Source organism: Schistocerca americana, chromosome 6 (genome assembly GCF_021461395.2).
Source record: "Schistocerca americana isolate TAMUIC-IGC-003095 chromosome 6, iqSchAmer2.1, whole genome shotgun sequence".
Taxonomy (NCBI): Eukaryota; Metazoa; Arthropoda; class Insecta; order Orthoptera; family Acrididae; genus Schistocerca; species Schistocerca americana.
In genome coordinates, this window is record NC_060124.1 from 186403282 (window position 1) to 186426029 (window position 22748).

Here is a 22748-nt window from a genome sequence, read left to right on the forward strand (position 1 = left end):
CTAGAGGACAAATGCAAAGCTGCAGAAGCATGTATGACTATAAGAAAAATAGATGCTGTATATAGGAAAATTAGAATTAAAGAAAACTTTCGAAATCAGAGAACTTGCTGCATGAACATGAAGAGCTCGGGTGGTAAGCCATTACTAAGCAAACGCTGAAAGGTGGAACAATATATAGAATGACAGCATAAGGCAAAGAAACCCTAAGTCAGTATAGCAGAAAGGCAAGAGGAAGTAGATGAAGATGAGATGAAAAGGTGATGCAGTGAAAAGAATATGTCAGAGCACTGCAAGATCTAAGGTGAAACAAAGCACCTAGAATAAATGTCATCCCATCAGAATTATTGAGATCCTTTGGAAAGCCAGCTAAAACTAAACTCTCAAGACTTCAAGAAGAATGTAATAATCACAGTACAAAGGAATACAAGTACTGTCAGATCTAATTGTTACTGAACTAATTTGTCGCTGCAAACATTGGTATTATTTGTAAGATATTAAAAAAAATTGACAATCTTGAGTGCAATACACACCTTGAAATTGAAAAGTGACAAAGGATAAAAGACAGGTAGCAAAAGGTTATTTACAACTTGTAAAGAACCCAGGCCTCAACTTGTAAAGAACCCAAGTCTCAGTTATAAGAGCCAAAGCACACGAAAAGAAAGTAATTATAAAGCAGTGAAGCAGGGCAATAGCCCATCCCCATCTTTATTCAGGCTGTAAATAGAGAAAAAAGTAAAGAAAACCAAAAAGAAGTAAATGGTCTACCCATCTAATCTTCGGCATTCTTCTATAGCATCACATTGTAATAGCTTCCATTTTATTTACCAAACTGCATATTGTCCATGTTTCACTTTTGTACAAGGCTACACTCTTGACAAATATCTCCAGAAAAGACTTCCTAGCACTTAAATTTATGTTTGATGTTAACAAATTTCTCCTCTTCAGAAACAATTTTCTAGCCATCGCCGGGCTCCTTTTACATTCTCTCTATTTCGGCCACCATAAGTTATTTTACTACTCAAATAACAAAACACATTTGCTACCGTTAGTGCCCCATTTCCTTATCGAATTCACTCAGCACCTCCTGATTTAATTAAATTACATAATATTACCCTTGTTTGGATTTTTTTGGTGTTCATCTCTTATGCTCCTTTCAAGACACTGTCCATTCTGTTCAATTGCCCTTCCAAGTCCTTCGTGCCTCTGATTGAATGATAAGTCATCAGCAAACCTCGAAGTTTTTATTTCTTTTTCCAGAACTTTCAGTTCCTTCTCCAAATTCTTCTTTGGTTTCCTGTACACAACCATGTCTCACTCCCTTCTCCACCATTGCCTCTCTTTCATGCCCCTCATCTCGTATAACTGCCATATAGTTTCTGTACAAGTTATAAAATAACCTTTTGCTCCCTGTATTTTGCCCCAGATACCTTCAGAATTTCCAAGATAGTATTCCAGTCAACATAGTCAAAAGTTTTCTCTAAGTCTACAAATCCTACAAATGTAAGTTTGGTCTTTTTTAATCTATCTTCTAAAGTAAGTTGTAGTGTCAGTATTGCCCTGCACATTTTTAGAAACTGATTTTCCCTGAGTCCGCCTTCTACCAGTTTTTCCATTCTTCTAAAAGTAATATATGTCATTCATTTGCAACCATGACTTATTAAACTGATAGTTTGGTAGTGTTCACACCTGTCAGGACATGTCATTCATGAAAGTTTCAGTTTCCAAGTATACTGTTTACCTAGAGGAAACTGCCAAAATTTTCCCCAGATATTTATTGATAATTCAGGGCTTTGATATCCGCCCCCCCTCCTTTCTGGTCTCTCTCTCTCTCTCTCTCTCTCTCTCTCTCTCTCTCTCTCTGTGTGTGTGTGTGTGTGTGTGTGTGTGTGTGTGTAAAAAACCTTCGTTTGTTGTTACGTTTCAATGAAGTTGGAAGCAGTCTACATGTCTCTATTTTCCAGGTGGGACCAAAGTTCAGCTGGTTACTGAGAACTGTTGGCTGACAAATTCTTCTGATCCGAAAAGCAAAATACAGAAGTTTCTTCTTCGTAATGCGTGCCCTGTTGACTCATCAGTCAGCTTACTGCAGCAGCATGGAAGCTTCAGTTTTAAAACAAGCCCTGAATATGTAGAAGTGGGTGTTGTGTATATGCACTGTCGTATTGGTATGTGCACCTATTTGGAGTCCCTTACCAAAGGAAACTTGGCATTGGTGAGTGTACGAGGATATTTTTGTAATATGCATTGTTAAACCGTACAATGTTTACTATCAACTTAGAGAAATACATCAATTTCAGAGTATTACTAATGATCAAATGCTTTTTTCATGTGTTACTAAACTATTTATGCATTATTTGATGTTACAATGATGAAAGAGCTGTGTTATTTAGCTGTTATGCATCTGCTAAGTCATTTCTGATTTCTCCATAACCAAGATAATTTCTTTCATTCATTTGAATAACAATGTATCATTTTAAAAATAATAACAAACAATGAAAGGCAGCTATTGAATAAATAATAACGAAAATGAAGTAACAGGCAAGTTGGACTAAATTGCAACAGTGTTTTAAATTGTATTGGCAAAAAGACGATTGACTGTAGAATTTATTTTTGAAGCCAGTGATAAGATGTACAGTGTATGCTGGAGAAAAACCTTCACTAATCATAGTCATGGGCAACAGCTAATTATATGGACTGTTTGGTCACAGATAGTCTTTATTTCACAAGTGCGGTCAGTAGCATGAAGTGTAGTCATATGTCTTGATTAACATCTCTAAGAAATAAAGTTATATAACTGATTTTTTGTTTGTTTCCAGGTACATGTCTGCATCCCTGGTAAGCATTGAAATCCCTGTGCCACAGTGCTGTAGTATGCTGACAGGAGAATTGGAGTAAAGCGCTGCCCGCTGCCCATCGATAAAGTGGAGACGGGCCGTGGCATTTTGTCTTGTTGTGTCTCCCCTGGCAGCATGCTGTGCTGCTGCGGCACAGGGATTTCATTGTGTACAGAAATGTACCAGAAAACAAACAAAATATCAATTATGTAACTTTATTTCTTAGAGATGTTAATTAAAATTTAGTGACCATTCCATAAACTATCAGTCACTACTGAGAAAGAGTTTTTATTCAAAGAGAGAAGTGTTGATTGCACACAGGTATTCTAAAGAGATGATAGAGTACTTATGGAGAGAGTTTTTGTGTGACCAGTGAGGAAAATGAATAATGGAAAACACTATTAGAGTTTGCCAAAGTTAAGAGCTGACAAGATTATATAGGTACAGATATTACAAACACTGAAGTATGAGAAACACTACTTAGTACGAAAGTGTAGTTAGTTGTTAGAATATAAGTTTCAGTTAATAGTTGTTCCACAACATATCAATAAGCATTGGGCAAATTTGTTCACTCATCAGCAGTGAGATATATAAGTTGTGATGTTGACTAGAGTTAAGTGTTACATATTTGTATAAGTGACATTTCTCCAGCCATTTTACAGCTGCTCCATAAATATAGAAAAGCTGCACTTAAGGCAAGTGTTGTATCTTATTGGGGTGGTGGATAAGTTCATAGTATTTTTCCACAAGTTTAATAAACATAACACATATGCATAACAGAGACTTCAGTCATCAGCAATATTTTCTCCTTCACTATTTACAACAGTCTGCCAATGCTGGAGCAAGTTTTCAATTCCCCTACTCTAGAAATCGCACAGTTTTGAGGTGAGGAACTCGTCAAGCTGTGTTTGGAGCACGTTTTCATCCATAAAGGAAGTTCCTTGAAGGTTGTTCAATAGAGAGGAGAAAAGGTGAAAATCTGAGGGTGTGACATAGGGTGAATAAGGTGGGCGCGGAATGACTTCCCAACCCAGTTCCTCTATAGTGCTTTTTGTCAGTCTTGCAGAATCCGAGGAGGCATTATAGTGGAGTAGCGTCACTTCACACAGTCTTCCTGGTCATTGTTCTTGGATTGCATCTGCAAGGCGTCTCAGTTGTTGACACTTGCAGTAGTGATGGTCACACCTCAGGGTAGCAGTTTGTAGTCCCTTCGCTGTTCCACCAGATGTATAATGTTATCTTTTGTGGATATGCACAGGTCTTTCTATGGGCTTATGCTGCTTTGCTCGGGCTCAGCCATTCCTTTCGCTTCTTTATGTTAGCATAAAGACACCATTTCTCGCCACCAGTAACAATACGATATAGGAATGGTTGGTGCTCTTCACAAGCAATTGCTGACGAGCAACAAGTAGAACTGCACATGCTGCCACCCACTGTTTTTTGTGATTTTGGCATAGACATTTGGTACCTATACACTCAGTTGCATGCAAATGTCACACAGTGGTATAATGATCACAGTTTATCACATTTTTGGATCATTGAGGATTAATGCATTTAAACAATCTTCTCCAAACCCCCATGGTTTTTCTGACTGTGGAGAGCCACTAATGTCAAAACGATTTTGCTTAAAATGAGAAAACCGTTTTCTTCAAATGGTTCAAATGGCTCTGAGCACTATGGAACTTAACTTCTGAGGTCATCAGTCCCCTAGAACTTAGAATTCCTTAAACCTAACTAACCTAAGGACATCACACACATCGATGCCCGAGGTAGGATTCGAACATGCGAACATAGCGGTCGCCTGGTTCCAGACTGTAGCGCCTAGAACCGCTCGGCCACTCCGGCCGGCACCGTTTTCTTGCTGTGCTGTATTCAGTGGCTTTAAGTCCATATATGGTGCTAGTGTTTCTGGCTGCCTCCACTCCTGTCACCTTTATACTGAACTTGAACAGAAGAATATGATGGAAATGTTGTGATTTCTCCACTTAGCACTCCATTTTCTAGTGTCCACAGCTCCACTCACTCTCTCCAAATAACAAAATGGTAATATGTAAACTCAAATAGCAACAGTGAACTACAAATAAAAAATGACAATCAATAAATAAACCCATAGCAACCAGAATACCAACATGTAGAACAAAAACACTATGTACTTATGCACCAACCTTAAGAGTGTATGCCAGTCACAGGGACACACCACGGCATCACTTGTGAATAATTTGCAGAACAGTCACAGTCATAAAGCAGCTGACTCCTGATGCTCCTCTGCTTGTTGCCATATACAATATACAATACTGTCATATGGTGGATGAATGCACATTTTCATAGCAGGGTGGCCAAAGAAAATCACCTTGGGCTTCCAGTTGCATCAAATGGTTATACATCCTTGTGGTTGTTTTTGATTGAGTATTCCTCAGTATTTGTCAGATGATCATTGACTGCCGTGTGGTGAATGGTTTCATCATTATATTTCTGTGATACCAGCTGTGACATCACTGGTCCTCAGTCCAGTGCCATGGTATAGTCCATTTAAAATTACTTGATAGTTGACGTCTGCCACTTGGCATTGCAGTGTTGCTGTATTGGCTACCGCTCGGTTAACACTTTGGGTCCTGAGCCATTGCGCGCGGATGTCTACCATAAAGACTGGCTGATTTTAACGTATTGTAAACTACTACAACTCATGGAAGGTTTCAGTTATAGCAATAAAATTACTCTTATTGAAAAACCTAGACTTTCTTGTTTAAAACCATATATAATACCTTTCTCTTGAATTAATACATACTTTTGACAAGCGTTATTATTATAACATTGTTTTTTAAAAAAGGAAAAATTGGTCAAAGGTATATTCACTGTATTTTCTAGAAGGAATTTTTTTTTTATTTTACACAAAAATTGTAATTATGATTGATACAGTATGTCTCATCTACAGTAACCTCCTGTAACTATTTTAGGATGCAATTTTGCTCTTTGTGTGGTAAATTTTGAAGTGCGGAATTTTGCACAATGCTACTTTACATTCACTACACTGGTAGCTTCTGTCTTTTCGCCACACTTTGCCAGAAACTTCCTTATTTCCATAAGTGTAACTCCTTTCCACTTTGATAATGAGCAGGTGGGTCAAAGGGAATTTGTGCTTCGTAATTTTCTGATGCATTGTTGAGCATACAGATTAGTTTGTTCCTTTATATATTTCATCATACTGTCTGTCAGGAAATATGAAAAAAATTCTAGAGGTGCACTATTCTGGTCTAAACTGACAACATTGCATATTCCAAATTGTCCTGAGAATAGATCGATATCTGGTGCACAATCAGTAGTCGTCCAACCTTCCTCAGAATCGGTGTGGCGCACACGTCTCGGCTACCCCCTCGCCGTTAGTCTCGCTCGTTCTTCAGGCACAATATCGACAGGATTACTTGCTGCTGAAGTGCTTGGACACCTTCTCTACTCTTCTGAGTCTATCAGAAGATTAGTATTTGCAAATAAAATCATAATTACGTACTGAGAGTTTTTCAGTGAAAATCTGAACAAAAATTATAGATGTTTTGTTGTCAGAATTCTTTACCTGAACTGCCAGAAACTTCTTCTTGAACATAGTCCACATCATTATCATCAGAGTCATCTACAGTATCTTCCTCTGACAAATCAATGTCAATTTCTTCTAAATCACGATATAACTCATGAGCAATTTCTTCGTCCGTCAAGCCACGTTTCGCCATGTCGACGCTACTGAGACCGCGCGGGACAAAATCGCTGCTTACAAAACCCAACAAATAAAAAGGGAAGCACACCCTTCCACAGCATGCCTGCACTATCTAGTGACCAGTACTCGAACTTAAGTCCATGCAGCGCCTCCCAGACAAGCGGGAATCGTGAGAACACACAAAGGAAAGAAGAGGAAGAACGAGAAGACACGCCCATAAAATTACGGGCGCCGGACTTATGGGCAGGTCGCACACGCCCGTATTTTTACGGGCATCGGCGCCTAAGTGTTAAAGACGACACGCAAATATGGTGGATCAATTCCGAAGTGCTGAAATGTTGTTCATGTAACACGGAGGGAGCTGCTGCCATCAGGTATGGGATTGAGTGCTAGATGCTCTGTCCACAGCTGATTTTAAATGACCAATGACAGAACTGTGGCATATAACGCATTTTGTAGCCCTGAACTTACACTTTTATCCTAACCTAACCACAACCTCTTAATGTGCAATGTATATAAGAAAATGGCCGTCAGCAACCTGCGGCAGAACTGTTAATCACACTCTCTTTGTTCATGGCAATTAATGCTGACAGTATGAGCAAACCCAAGACAGAAAAAATTCAGTTTCAGTGCCAAAAGTGAACTGTAACACCTTGCTTTTGGTCCACGAGCTGACTTTATACCAAATGATGAGCGGTCCAGGTTGGAACTCATTTACAGATTATAGACGAGAAAGGCAGATTCCAGATGAAAAAAGAGTGATAAGAAGAAAATAGGACCAAATAAAAAAGTCAGTATGATGATAAAAATGATGTGACAAAAGATTAAAAATAAAAAATTAAATTGAGACCAATTAATTGAAAATAATAATAATCACAGTCGTTTTGATAAAGATTTAAAAATAAAAATATTTCCCCACCTGATGGGATTTGTACACACAGTCGTCTGAGTCTCTAAATGTAACTTTCCTTCTGCACTACGGAAGACCTGCGGATTATATTGTTATAAATGTCTGCTTGTGTCTGTGTATGTGCGAATGGATATGAGTGTGTGTGCGAGTGTATACCTGCCCTTTTTCCCCCTAAGGTAAGTCTTTCCGCTCCCGGGATTGGAATGACTCCTTACCCTCTCCCTTAAAACCCACATCCTTTCGTCTTTCCCTCGCCTTCCCTCTTTCCTGATGAGGCAACAGTTTGTTGCGAAAGCTTGAATTTTGTGTGTATGTTTGTGTTTGTTTGTGTGTCTATTGACGTGCCAGCGCTTTCGTTTGGTAAGTCACATCATCTTTGTTTTTAGGTATATTATATTGTTATAATATTTATTTATATCTAGAACCAGTTGGAACGATCATTCACTGTGTAGAAAAAGTTCGCTTTCGTGCTATGTCACATCAGATGTACCTACTGTAAGCCAATCTCTGTGATAATGATAATTGAATATGTGAATCCAAATTGCGTCTTGTGTGAAAGAATCCAGTACTCTTTGGCTAGTGGTATGTACGAAATGTGCATTATTTTGTTACCATCATTTTTTGTGTGTTGTTTTGGGTGTCTTTATCATGTGTGGTTAAATGCAAAATAAAAGGGCCAGATCCAAGATTTGGGATCCAATCACAAAAAGAAAAAAAAGCCAGGCAAGGAATTGATAGTGAACTGACAGTTATTGTGACAGTTTGGCAATGGTGAACAGTCTGACACCTTCAACTATCAAGTAATTCTAATCAGTCTATAGTATGCTGTGCCCAATTTAATCTTGGAAGAGTCAGGTCCCAAGCTATACTCTCCTGCATGGCACCAGCTTCTTTGAGAGTGTTGTTAGATATTTTGATCTCTGTATTTTCTTTTATTATGTTTTCTCAGAAACTCTTGATGATGAATATTGTTTACTGTCCATTTTCACTTACTACCAATGGCAAAGAGAATTTTGATCAGAAAGAGAGTGTTGTCATGGGAAGCCAGTTAGATCTGACCATAACAAAACTATTCATTTAAAACTTTGAGGGTACCACCGGATACCACCACACCCTCAACACAGCTCCTGTGAAACAAAGTATGTTTTGCTGGTATGTTGATGACACTTTTAGTGTACAACCAGGCCAACATCAAAATTCGAAGAGTCCATGCAGTTCCTCAGTAGCATCTATACCACATCAAATTCATGATAAAAATACAGTGCCTTGTAAGGGATCCGTGATCCCACGAACATAGATGCTAGTATCAGACACCCAGGTCGCTAGCAGACAGGAGTCGATTGTCGAGCACTGCAGGAGGCAGTGAGACTAGTGTCAAGTGAGCAGTAGTACTGGAGAGACGGGCAAGAATGATGGTCGAGTGACTAGTAAACGGTAAATTCACTGGAGTATGACAAATGAGCGCGTCCCCCTGATCGTCGTGGGGTTGACCCTCATCGATACCGATTCACGAGTGATATTAAACCAAAAGTGATTAGTGCTGAATTACATGTTTAGCGCCAACTGTGTCGACCAGCAATAACCATGGATTGCAGTGAGGATTGTTGTGAATGTTAACCATCATCATTGCGTGTGATGAAGTACTTAAATTCAGCAACCAATAAAAGATATAACCGTAATTAGACGTGTAAGGTGAAGGTAGCAACTGCCTCAGAATTTGTGTATTAGTAGAAAATACATATCAGTTTGTGCATCGCAACCTTTATGGTCTTTAATAATAGACAAACTTTCAATCATTAACTATTCTTTCTCTGAACAGCTGCACTCGGTTGAAAAACCCCCGAAACCACAGCAGAAAAACCGATAGCCTTTCATCCATTAAGTACACGGTCATATAATTATAATAATTAATTGTTTGGCATCTTTGGTAATCACACAAAACCCAATAAAGGAGAAAACGGGGGTGTTTCATTGTCCTTCTTTGATGTCCTCATCTGCCAAAAACCCAATGGGTGTCTCAGCCAAAGTGTGTACAAGAAACCCAGTTACGTGATTCAATATCTACAAGCTCTTAACCAATACCCCCAACATACGATCCAGCTATGGACTGTTCTAAGGAGCTTGATTCATCAAGCAGAAACTGCCTCTGATGCCAGAAATAAACCACAGGAAGTGAACAATCTATGAGTCTTCTGTGGGAATTTCGACAATAACCATCAAATATATCAAACAATTTCACTATGTATCTGCAAGTGAAACATTGGCACATGGAGAAGTAAAAAAATTGTATTTATTGCCATTCAGTCATTCAGTGGTTAAGCGACAGGGAATATTAAAGGCTCCAGAATAGACAGAACATCAAGGCCTATAGACAAATTATGCAAATTCATGTGGCCTGTGAAAGATATTATAGACCTCAGAGTTCCTGTCATTTACAAAATACAATGTGAGTGTGCACAGTGTTACATCAAGCAGACTGTGCACAAGATAGAACGACACCAGGCTGAATGTGACAGGAGTCTGCTACTGTGCTATTCAGAAAAATCAGTAAAAGCTGAATGTGCTTCAGAAAATGGGCAAAAAATTGCATTTGATGATTGTCAAGATGGCTAAATGTTTTTGGGATAGTGTAAAAAAAGAAGCTATAGAGATAAAAAAATCTAATGATGTACTGAACTAAGGCATAAATGAAAATAATCAATTTTTGAAGTATAATATAATTGGATGGATAAAAACATATACTCACCAAGTGGCAGCAGAAGAAAACACGTATAATGATATTGCAATTTGCATGATTTGAGGGTCAGTGGCTTCTTCTTCTGGTGGGGGTGTTGAAGGGAAAGAAGAGGGGTGAAGGAAAAGGACTGGTGAGATTTAGGAAATGAGGAAAAGTTGCCCAGAACCCTAGTTCATGTGAGACTTACTGGATATAATGAGAAGGAAAGATTGATTGTTGGGGAATGCACCAGATGAGATTTGAAAACCTAAGAGCTGAAAGATGGAAGATAGGGTGCTAGACAAGACAGAGATTACTAACAAAATGAGTTAATAAGAGTGGAAAGCTAAGTGCATTGTATGTGGTAGAGGTTGGGTGGGGGAAATAAATGTGTCAAAAAAATAAAAGATGTACAAAACCAAAAGGGGGTGAAGAAAGGAATAGTTACTGAGAAGAAAATCTGAAACCGAAGACATTACATAAATTAAGGCCAGGTGTGTGGTGAGAACAAAGGACATAGTGTAGCACCAGTTCCCTTCCCTCAGAACTTCGCAGGTAGGAACTGGCATTACAACAATGTTTTCTCACTAATCTCTGCCTTGAATATTACCCTATCTTCCACCTTTAAGCCCTCAGGTTTTCAAATCTTGTTTGGTACAGTTCCCAACAATCAGACTTCCCTTCTCATCCCCTCCAGTTATGTCTCCCCTGACTGAGGGTTCTGGATAACTTTTCCAAACTTTCTCCACTTCCTAAAGGTTGTCAGTCATTTTCCTTTACCGCTCTTCATTTACCTTCAACCCTTCCACCAGAAGAAGGAGCCAATGGCTCCCAAAGCTTGCAAATTCCAATACCTTTGTACATGTTTTCTCCAGCTGCCACTTTGTGAGTAGATTTTTTTATCTATCCAGTTACACTATATTTTCTGAATAATGACAGTCATTTGCAGTTGAGTATGTAATGAAACTTGATGATCACGGGTTTAAAGTAGACATTGCAGATGCAGGATGAGAACAGTGAATAAAATGGCATTGGACTGAGGACCAGTGATGTCACAGCTGGTACAGTGGATGTACAGGGATGAGGCCAGCAACTGTACAAAAGTCAGTTACCATTTGACAATGCTTGAGGAGTACTTGGTCAAAATGTTCTTCAGTAAAATGTTCTCATAGTAAATGCTTTCACAGGAAATTTTGCATAAGCTTTGTAGTATAGTGGACTATTGTTGTTGTTATGCAGATGCTCAGAATAATAGGTATACATTAATAATTAAAGTGTATCTTCCCTTTATTGGAAACAACTTTCAGGTAAATTATACAACTCATCATATTGACATGTCATTTCAGTGTGTCAACAGAACACAGCATTGCTCAAAGCCAAGATCCCAGCCACTTGTGAACCAGACGACAGTGTCGACAGCTCAGCAGATAATTACCCGTGGGCCACTGAAGTTTGTACCCAATTTTCTGACACATGTAAAGAGTATTGCAGGTACGGCAACATTGCACATAGATTATCACATAGCTTGTAGATGCCTATTGCAAAATGAGTATTTGTTATTTTCGTAGCTTCTCTTGTCTTTTCAAACGTCTCTGCTGCCTCTCCACTATTTGCTCTATCTTCACTGCCGTCTTTCCACTATTTGCTCCATCTTTTAATTTTTCAGTTACTGCTCAGATTTGCCTCGCCCTTTCTTTCATTTTCAGTCTCTCTATTCAAATCTCTGACATATTGACTGCCTTCCATCTACTTATGTGTTCAGTTCTCATTTGTTATTTGTATTACATTGTTCATTTCCTCAAATCCCATTATCGTCTATTTTCTTTGATATTGATAGTAGACACCTTTTCAAATGTAGCTCCTGAGTAGTCTCATTTCTTCCAACCCTTTGTTCCCTGTTGGTCAATGACTGAATGATTCCTTTTTATCTAAGGCTAGCATTTCTGCCAACTATTTTTGTCATCTACCTCTTGCTAGTAAAACCTTTTTAGTAGCATTATTAGATAATTATCTGTAACTAAAATGACGGTGCAAGACATGTTTGTGGTTGTGTAATATGAAAGTGAAGCTCTTCACTAGCACAAATGAAGAGGGCACAGGTGACAAGTATAATAAATGAAGCAGAGTGGGCAGTGCAGCCTTCTATGCCGACCTGTTTTTGGGCAGTCTAGAGGATACCTTCCTAGCCTCCCAAAATCCCAAACTCCTAACTTGGTTCAGGTTCATTGATGATATCTTCTAGATCTGCACTAAGGTCCAAGAGACTTCAACATCTTCTCTCCCGTCCACTTCACTTAGTCCTCCTCCCTCATTCCTCCACAACCTCAACACCTTCTGTCCCATCTGCTTCAGCTGGTCCTCCTCAACCCAGCATGCCACATTCCTGGACATTGACATCCTCCTCTCTGATGGCTCCATCTAACCTCTGCCCACATTAAACCCACCAACCACCATTGAGTACATGCATTTTGACAGCTATCAGCCCTTCCAGGGGACAGCATATTTGCAGGGACAGGAACTCCCCCACCCAGTATGCTGAAGGTCTTACCGAGGACTTCAGATACAGGCACTATCCCCCAGACCTAATTCGCATAAAGATTTCCCGTGCCCTTTCCCCAGACAACCCAAATCCTCCAACTGTGCCCAGGAAGCTGCTGCAAAGGAGTGCCCTCTTTGTCACCCAATACCTCCCTGATCTGGAACAGGTCTCCTTTGGAGCTTTGATAATGTATCATCATATCCTGAAATAATGGATTCCTAACTGTAATCCTTCCCACCCCTCCTAAAGTGGTGTTCCGCCACTCGCCCAACCTCCACAACATCCTAGTCCATTGCTACGCCACTCCCAGTCTGAACTGTTTGCCACGGGGATCATAGCCTTGTCAAAGACCTAGGTGCAAGACCTGCTCAGGCCACCCACCCAGCACTTCCTACTCTCGTCCCGTCACAGGCTTAGCCTACCCCATCAGAAGCCAGGCTACCTGTGAAAGCAGCCATGTCCTTTACCAGCTCTGCTGCAATCACTGCATAGCTTTTTATATTCGTATTACTGCCAACCAACTGTCCACCAGGATGAATGGCCACTGCCAAACGGTGACTGAGAGCAAAGTGGACCACCCTGTGGCACAACATGCAGCTGAACATGACTAGTGTGATTTCAATGGCTGCTTCACTACCTGGGACACCTGGATCCTCCCCTCCACCACCAGCTTTTCTGAACTGTACAGATGGGAGTTGTCCTCACAACGCATACTGCATTCCCGAAAGTACTCCAGTCTCAACGTACAGTAACTTACTGTCCTCACACCCTCCACCCAACAGTTTCCACTTCCTCTGTCCTTTTTCGCCCCCCCCCCCCCCCTCCCATCCCCCTCGACCCACTCCTCCCTTCCCTACAGTAGCAGTAGCCTGCTGCTATGCCTGTTGGCAGTCTACTCCCTGCACTGTTTCCCAGACAGTGTTCGTCTCTCCCCCCAGCTGTATCCTGCTATACCTTCCTTGTTCCCTCCAGATTGATACTTTGATGCTTCTGTTCTACATGACAGTTGCATTCCAGTCTGATCTGCGGGAGGTGGCAATCATATGTGCGTGAGGTATGCTTGCGTGTGTGAATGTGTGTGTGTGTTTTCTTTTCTAAAGAAGACTTTGGCCAAAACCCAAATGTGTAACAGGCTTTTCATTGTGCGTGTTTACTATAATTCAGTGTGTCATCTTTATGGTGAGCAATCTACCCATTTCCTTATACTTATCTGAAGTCAAACACAGCCCATACTTGTAAGTTCAATTATTGTTAGAAAGAGTAGCAGGGGAAAACTTGGACATGTTATTTCATGTCCCAACATTATTTGCTTGAAAATAGTCTGTACATACATACATACATACATATATACATGTGAAGCAGCCAGCCTCAACCTGTACGACATGCCTCTGTTGGGGCTGCAATAACACTAGAGTGGGGCACAAGCTTGTTGGAAAAAAAGAATTAAAATGCTGATTAATTTTCTGAAAGGAAAGCAAAGCAAAATACTTTTTGACGCAATGAAATACTACAATTTACTTTTACACTGATGTAATGCACTTATACATAAAACTTCATCAGTACTGCACAAATCATTTAATAATCAACGTTTCGGAACTAAATTAAAAAACAACTTAAGTAATTATTGGTGACTCACTTGGCTCTGCCTTGCAGAACAAAAATTTGCAGAGGAGGTTTTAATATTAGAAATAGACAGTCTTGAGTTTGTTTTTTATGTTAATTGAGATATATATTTTGTCTTCAAAGCAGCTCATGCATAAAATCCAGTTTTGCGAAAGTAAGATGTTCAAATGGTAATTGTATACAAAGTGCTTGTGTTTTCAGTGCAGAAAACTCATCATCCATCTGTGTCCAAAATTCAAATATGATTTGTTACAAAACTGTCTTCCGATTTCGTCACTTCCCATAAAGTCTATGAATGTTTCTTTTTTAACAGTTGAGATATCTTCGGGAGTAGTTTGAAATGGATTCATAACCTACTTGTAACTTCCTACCAATTTTTCATCAGCGGGAAAATACATTTTAATTTTTTTTTCCTCACCATGTTTAAATGATTTTTCAATGGCTACAAAAACAGTTTTTATTGGCAGACATTTTCAGATTTTTTTTTTGGTTTAAATTTCGGCTCCACAATTCTAATTTTCTACAAATATGTGTGTTTGCTACTTGGAGTTGATGATTCAAGGTATTTATTTCCTCAAATATGTTGAACAAGTAGCTCAGTTTCATCACAAATAAACTGTCTCAAAACTTCTTGGCTTTCGATCAGTTTTCCTCTTCTAGAAATGCGGTGATTTCATTTCATAATTTGTAAAGACATAGAAAAAATTTCCCACATGATAACCATCTTGCATCACAATAAAATAATAACACTCAATGTATTTCACCCATGTCTGTACAAAGTGCAGAAAAAAATCTTGATTTTAGGGCTTTTGTATTTATATCATGTACTACAGCTGCAACTGTCAGCGCATGCAATGTTTTCAGACCGGTCCAGACACACTGTAGAAACTTTTGCTTTACAAGTGTTTGTATACTGTGGAATATTCCATACATTGAATGTGCTTCATTGGTACCTGTTCTGATGCAATTTTTCCATTCTGTGTTTGCCTGGTGTAGAAAATCATTGAAGATAGTGAATTTTGTTATTGCTGCTGCTTTCAGTTCCATTGGTTTACAGAAAAGTAGTTCCTGTACAGCTGACATACCATCACAAAATCTGACAAAGGCAATAAGTGTCATTATTGCTATCTGACAATATTATGAGAAGGAAAGTTGCTACTCGCCATATAGCAGGGATGCTGAGTTGCAGATAGGCACAACAAAAAGACTCTTATTGTTTTGCCTATCTGCGACTCAGCATCTCCTGTATATGGTGAGTAGCAATTTTCCTGCCCATAATATTGTTACATTCCATCCTGTATTTTCCATTGTTCGATTTATTGCTATCTGTTGATTCATCAAGCTGAATTGAAAACAGTTTGTCATGCAACGTCCTGAAAAGCTGAAGCTGTACATCTTCAGCTGTATCATATATGGGCAACAGTACCATTTAGTAGAGGTATGGACTACTGTTGTTTGGTGAAGTTATCTCCAAACATAGTTTCTACGGTCTTGATTGCAGCTGACAAAACAGGCTTTTTACCATTGATGTGAGACTTTTTGCACCTGGCTATTTTATATGAGAAATTGTAAGAGGCAAATAAAGCACTTTCATTACAGACAAAACTCTTTTTTCCTTAATAAATAAATAAATAAAGCCTTCCAAATGGTTTTGATTTCAGTTCGATGATTATTTGGGGTGGGTTAGTGTACTCATTGTGAAGCTTTTCCAAGCGTCATTTAAGTTGAATAGGTTTCTCACTCTCTGGTTTCAAAAGTTTTGAGCAGATGATGTACAGGGGTCTTTTTCTTTATATACTTCAATGCTGGTAAACTGAAAATTTAAGTATTCTTGAGAATATTTTCTTGGTTTCACCTTCATAATCATGCTCTTCCGTGCACTTTTTATGCTTCACTGTCGTCTAGTGCTGACTTATGTCCATTTCAAAATGTATCCATGATTCTATATAAAACTATTACCTAGAAGATTTAAGACTGCGAACCACAGTTAATACATAATTTACAGTGTACACATTCATGATAGATTGGATAGTGATAAAGACTGGACACAGAGTGGCTGGAATTCAACAAGGAGCAGCATTTATCCACATTTATGTAGTGGTTGAGCAGTTGTTCCAAAATTTTCAAGGCTAATCAAAACTTCTCATTCAGCCAGGGCAACATCAGATATTGGAGTTGTTTTGTCTCCATTTCTGGTGGCAGCAATTGTTGGTGAATGGCAGCACATGAAAAGTTAACTGACTGATTACATGTTGGCACCATTTGGAACGCTTTGTGTTGAATATGCTCTCTATCCCACAGCTACCAATGCCGGCGATCTGACTGATGTGGCACTATGGTCATTGTCAACTCCTGGCTAGAGGAGGGTAGTTTTCACTTTTTCCTTTTTGCTGACTCTGTGCCCATGACTGTGTAGTTTTTATTTGTTTGTATAAATAATAAAAAAAAATCAATTGATCAGTCATCTTACAGTTGAAATTCTCAGGAAGATATGACACGCATGCAACAATATAGGAGGTAATGTACAGTAGTCAATGCATATGGTTTATCATCTTCAAAGCTTTTGAAAGGTAACTGGCACTTCACTACGTGGTCAGTAACCTCTTCTCAGGTCACAGCTTCATTTGTCAACTAAACTATGGCACTGTGTAGCTTATCATGAAATTTCACCATGGCCACAGGCATGTGCATTTGGTTGTCTGCGTGGATATGTGTGTTTTACTCTTCATGTTTCAGTGGGCCACAAATCAGCTACCTGTAAGTTAGTGGTTGCCTTTCCTTTATTTTATATATTGTTATGAAGTCAGTCAGCAATAATGTGAATAAAATATTCATGGTTTTCAAGCTGTATCATGTTGAATAAAATACTCAAACTTTTTGCAGCTGTTTCCCATTGGGCCAAAATGATACACATCTAGGAATGCGAGCTAGGCAGCTTTTGGCAGCTGTGCTGTGGGAACGAGTAATGTCAGATGGTATGAGGAGCTAGTGCTACATTGGGACCTGCCACTCCACGTCTCTGAAAGTGTCAAGCATCCACCTTTCAGACAATGGAAACTTCAGAATGGAGTATCAGCAATGTAAGGAAAAGATAGATTGCTACTTAGGATAAGGATGACAGGTTGCAGTCAGACACCATTAAGTGACACTGGCATTCTGGTCCAAGCTGCCGGAGCCGACAGCCTTGTGTGTGTGAGCTCGATCATCAGAAATCATATACATCTCTCTCTCTCTCTCTCTCTCTCTCTCTCTCTCTCTCTCTCTCTCTCTCTCTGTGTGTGTGTGTGTGTGTGTGTGTGTGTGTGTGTGTGTGTGTGTGTGTGTGTTTTCTGACAAAGGTTGTGGTTGAAAGATGCTGCAAATTAATGTGTTGTCTTTATGGTAAGTAGCAATCCAACTTTTCCTTACATTGTTGATAAGCATCCATCTTTGTTTCCTATCAGTGTCTAAACACCACCCGTGATCCCATTTAATATGTACACATTATCCTGGTTAAAATTATTGCAATTCAATTTAATATCAGGTTACATCTTCATAAAAAGATTCTCTTATGAAAGCAAATGTGCCGAGGCCCTCATTTGTTCAAATTGTGTTTATGTATGTTCCCTAGGCAATATTCAGCTGTGGAAGACTGCTGGAGCTCTTTTGTCTAAAGTGGTGCATTTGATCAGTGCAACACGTAGCGTTAGTTTGAGTTATGAGGCCTCTGTACATTCTGCCACATTCACAGAGGACGCCACATACATCGATCGCTTGATGACTTAAGTCGCCCTTAATAGGGCATTGCATTTCTCAGATGTTGGAGGCAGGTCAGAACAGCTGTAATATCCATATATGTGGAGCATGCAACCTGTTGTACTGGTTTTCATGTCACAGAATGAAAAGAATGCTGCCAGCTTAACCTCACTAAGTTACTTAGCATTCTTCATTGGTGGCACCAGACAGTAGTGTCTATCTTGCTGTAGCTATTTTCCCTGAACATGAGAGTCAAATTCTGAAGTTCAGACTGTAGACAACGATAATCAGAATCATTGTAGCTATGTGTGGCAATGTGTCCAAGGTTGCTTTTTCTCTGCACAGTATGGTGAAAACGGTTTGCATTCAGACAGTGGCCAGTATAGGTTAGTCCCCTATACACTGAGTGACCAAACCATCAAAATGGAGAGGGATGACAAGCTTCGATATGTTAGTTGAGCAGAAGGCAGATGGCCACCTTGGTCATTTAGCGTTTAGGAAACTGGCCTACACCAACCAGTTTGTGACTGAAAATAGATTTCTCCATCCTGTACACAAAAAAGCAGACTCGAATGTATTGGTACACAACTAAAGTGATTTCAGATGATGACCATCTACAGCAGAGTTGATTGAGAATTCACCTCGAGAGCCCCGCCATGGCATGAGTGCTGTAGCGTTCGACACATCTGCACATTTCCTCTGTCACCATGGAAAACTGTCTGGGTGTGAGGAGGGGGAAGGGGGAAAATGCAGATGTGCCACCTTTAAATGGCAGTGTTCTCTCACTGCATACAACTTGGTATCGTATTTCACTATTCTCAACCACATAGATCACAAACAAAACAAATTTTCAGTATTGTTTAATTATTTTGGCATGTTGAAGACAATTATTATCTGGTACAAACTGTCAGCATTACAGAAAGGTGCAGGCAATTTCACAGATTTTCACACTCTTGTTGTCTCATTATCATTACTTATTTAGTTTGATAATCGAAAAAGATCTTACACACACACACACACACACACACACACACACACACACACACACACTGATTGAAATTTTATAGTGATTTTACAATCTCATTATGGAGACGTGGAAACTCTATCTGAGGAAGCCAGTGGAGGTGTCCTGCACAGTTTTAACATAAAAGAATGTGTGTTTAAAATGGGAATTACATTGCATATCAATCAGTTACATCTGCACATGCACAGGGACACTTCTAACTGCAAAACAGATAAAAAACAGACTTGAAAACAGATAAAAAAACAGATGTAAAATTGACAATGTTCTCAAACCATTTAGAAAACTATCCTTGTGATTCTTTCATGGCCACAATGAATTCTTCAAACCTCATGCTTTCTTTAACACAAGTGAGTTTAGGGAACTGTAATGTATTGGCCAGAATTTTTACCTTTTACAATGTGGATTTCTTTGTAAATGCATCCCCATAAAATTACAAATAAGTTTTTTTTCTCACCTTGCAGTGTCTTACCCTTGGCAGTGTGCTGTCAAGTCCAATTAAAAATATGAAGCCTGAAATTCATTCCAGATGTTCTAATTTTTGTTCCTGCACTGCTTTTCCCTTTATAAATTCAATAATAGCAATTTTTAAATCGAAAACTTGTTCTAACCACGTTCCTTCTTTTAAGTAACATACTTTGCAGTAACATATGAAGTCTCCATTCTCTTTGTTCAATTCCATTAAAGACTGTTGCACCGAGCGAGGTGGCGCAGTGGTTAGCACACTGGACTCACATTTGGGAGGACGACAGTTCAATCTCGCATCCAGCCATCCTGATTTAGGTTTTCCCTGATTTCCCTAAATCGCTCCAGGCAAATGCCGGGATGGTTCCTCTGAAAGGGCACGGCCGACTTCCTTCCCCCACTCTTCCCTAATCCAATGAGACCGATGACTCGATGTTTGGTCTCTTCCTCCAAACAACCCAACAATAAAAACTGTTGCAGCTGACAGTGAAATAATGCTTGTGACTTCAGAAGTTTTACTGTTCGTACCAACAATTTCTTCACATGCTCCATCCTTGCAAATTGAGCACAAAGTGCACCTTGATGTACGGAAAAGTGAATCCAGTTGTGACAGTTCAACCTGCTTTTTATTTTCTTCGTTTGTTGATTGTCCTTGGTGTCTGCGTATTGCGTTGCTACACTGGCTGAAAAATGGGTTGTGGATTCTGACACTGATTACTTTAAATGATGTAGCTGACAGGTGCACAGTTGTGTTTCACAGTACTTTGATTTCACTGTTCACCTCCCCACCCTAATGATACACAGTTATATGTGTATGGCCAGTGCACTATTGTTTAAGCTCCATAGGCCTCATTAATAGTTTGCAGATGAAACTCCACATACTGCTACAGTAGTTTCTTGTTGAACATCCACGAGCAGTAAAACCTAACCACAAAGTTTCACAGTTCTTGAAGAATAATCAGGTATGTATGGAAACAGTCACTGTCATTGTTTTTACACACGGCCTATTGGTGTAACACTTATTTCACTGTTAATTCGATCATTGTTGTTGTTCTAACCAACACAGGTTCCTTGTCTGAAACTCAGCCATGGACTGACTCTCTCCTGACCAAAAATCGGACCCTTATATAGCATCACAGTAATAGGTGCTGAAACTACACATTGTTTAAAGTTAAATGTACAGAAATTACAATTAAAACTTAATTCATGAAATTAACTGAAAACATTAAAAAATTGGTTATTTTTAGCAGTTTCTTCTACTACGAGGGTTATACCAAATTATTTGTTTAAATCATGAAATTAACAAATATAGTTACACAAACAATACTTTTGACAAAACTGTTAATGACTTTGGAATTAATGAAGGGCTGGTTTTGCTAACATGTTTTGGAATAGAGCTAAATAGATACTTTAAAATTACTAGTACTTTGTCTTCAAAATGTTTATAATTATTACAGAATTTATACTTGTTTATATATCAACAATAGAATTTAAGTTACGAAACAATTATTGATTTCACCCTGTAATGAAAGATACTAACTGGTAATAGTCCAAATAAATTAGAAAATCAGTTTCATACATAAAACTAAGCACAAAATTAGATCTGGTGTTATATTCTTTAAAACTAAGGGCCAACTTTTCTCTTTTATGAAAATACAGATTATACTCACATATGTTAATGTTAATTAAACCAAAATGAAAAAAATGAATTTTAAGGAGGCAGATGACAAAACAAGAGGGCAATTAAAATTATCCCAGCTTGCTTCGTCACACAGTCTGTCAATAGTTGTAATTTTTTGCTGCTTCACAGTCAGTTAAATCTTTAAATTGTTTCTGCATAGTATTGTAATATCATTTTATGGCTAATTTGCAGTCCCTGTTGCTTATGCAACGGCATAATATATATATTGAGAATTCTCACCCCTCTCTTCTGTCGTTCCTGATAATTTCTAAAGGCTCACGAGGACAGATCATGAGACTGCCTCTTTCTGTGCAAACATCCACTGGACCTGTGAACATCCTTCATAACATGAACAAGTTGTGAAGGGTAAACAGGACTAAGACCACAATTCTGCTGAACTGAAGAGAGTTGTGCCACACTGCAAACTAAGTGAAATCTCGCGCTATACCTGATACTTCTGAGAAGGAACGAACAAAGCCATGACAGGCTGAGCCTTGGCCCGCACACAGAGCCAGCATGAAGTGTGGCACACCATGGCCATCCTGGTCTACAGTCTGAATTTCTGCATATGAGGCTTGTGTTCAGGGATAATGGTTACAGCAAGTATAATGCTCCCATTCTCAATATTGACAATAATAGATACAAAATTTAGCCCTAATTGCAGTTTACTCTAAGGGATAGAGTTTGTTGCACTATATTGTGTATTAAGAACCTATCTTAGGGGAATCAATTACCCAATTTCTCTCTCTCTCTCTCTCTCTCTCTCTCTCTCTCTCTCTCTCTCTCTCTCTCTCTCACACACACACACACACACACACAAACTCAAAAATGAGCACCTACATAGTGCTGGCTGGACTGTCAGGTGGTGCAGAGAGAAAGAGACAGTGAGCAGGAGGGGGGGCGGGGGGCTGAGGACAGGTAGCTGGAGCTCCGTGGGGGGGGGGGGGGGGGGGGGAGCGGGAGCAGAATCTGTAAGGTGTGAATGTGGGAGGAAGTGGTGGCAGGTGCATGGCCTAGGCCAGTGAAGTGACACACAGGTACAGGAAATGGTGAGGTGTGGTGGGTGTTGAACCTGACATGAATTTGGGGGGGAGGGGGGGGGGGGACTGACAGGAGAGAGGGAGGGAAAGCTGTTGGGTGGAGGCTGTGGGAACTGTAGATTAGCCGAGGTTGAGATGAGGAGGATTATGGGGGAAAAAGTATCTGTTGCAAGGATAACTTCCATCCATGTAGATTAGAATACCTCGTGTTGGAGGACAGGACTCAGATTACATATGTTGTGAAGCAGGCATTGAACTCCACTGTGTTCTGCTCATTGATGTGTTCTGCCACTAAACGTTCAACTTTGTTGTTCGCCACAGTGTAGCGAGGGCCATTCATTCGGGTGCATAGCTGTGATGGTCATGCCTGCATAAAATACTGTGCAGTGATAGTAGCATGGCTGGTATATGACATGGCTGCTTTCACAGGTGTTCCTGCATCTGATGGGATAGGATAAGCTGGTAATAGGGCTAGAGT

The 22748-nt window shown here is 39.5% G+C and overlaps 1 protein-coding gene across 1 annotated transcript in view; it reads left to right on the forward strand.

Moving 5' to 3' along the window:
- Positions 1–22748, forward strand: part of LOC124619913 — a 264971-nt gene that overhangs the window by 198479 nt on the left and 43744 nt on the right. The window contains exons 14-15 of the mRNA XM_047146549.1: positions 1962–2212; positions 11513–11657. Coding sequence (XP_047002505.1) covers positions 1962–2212; positions 11513–11657 — 396 coding nt within the window. The remainder of the gene's footprint in view (positions 1–1961; positions 2213–11512; positions 11658–22748) is intronic.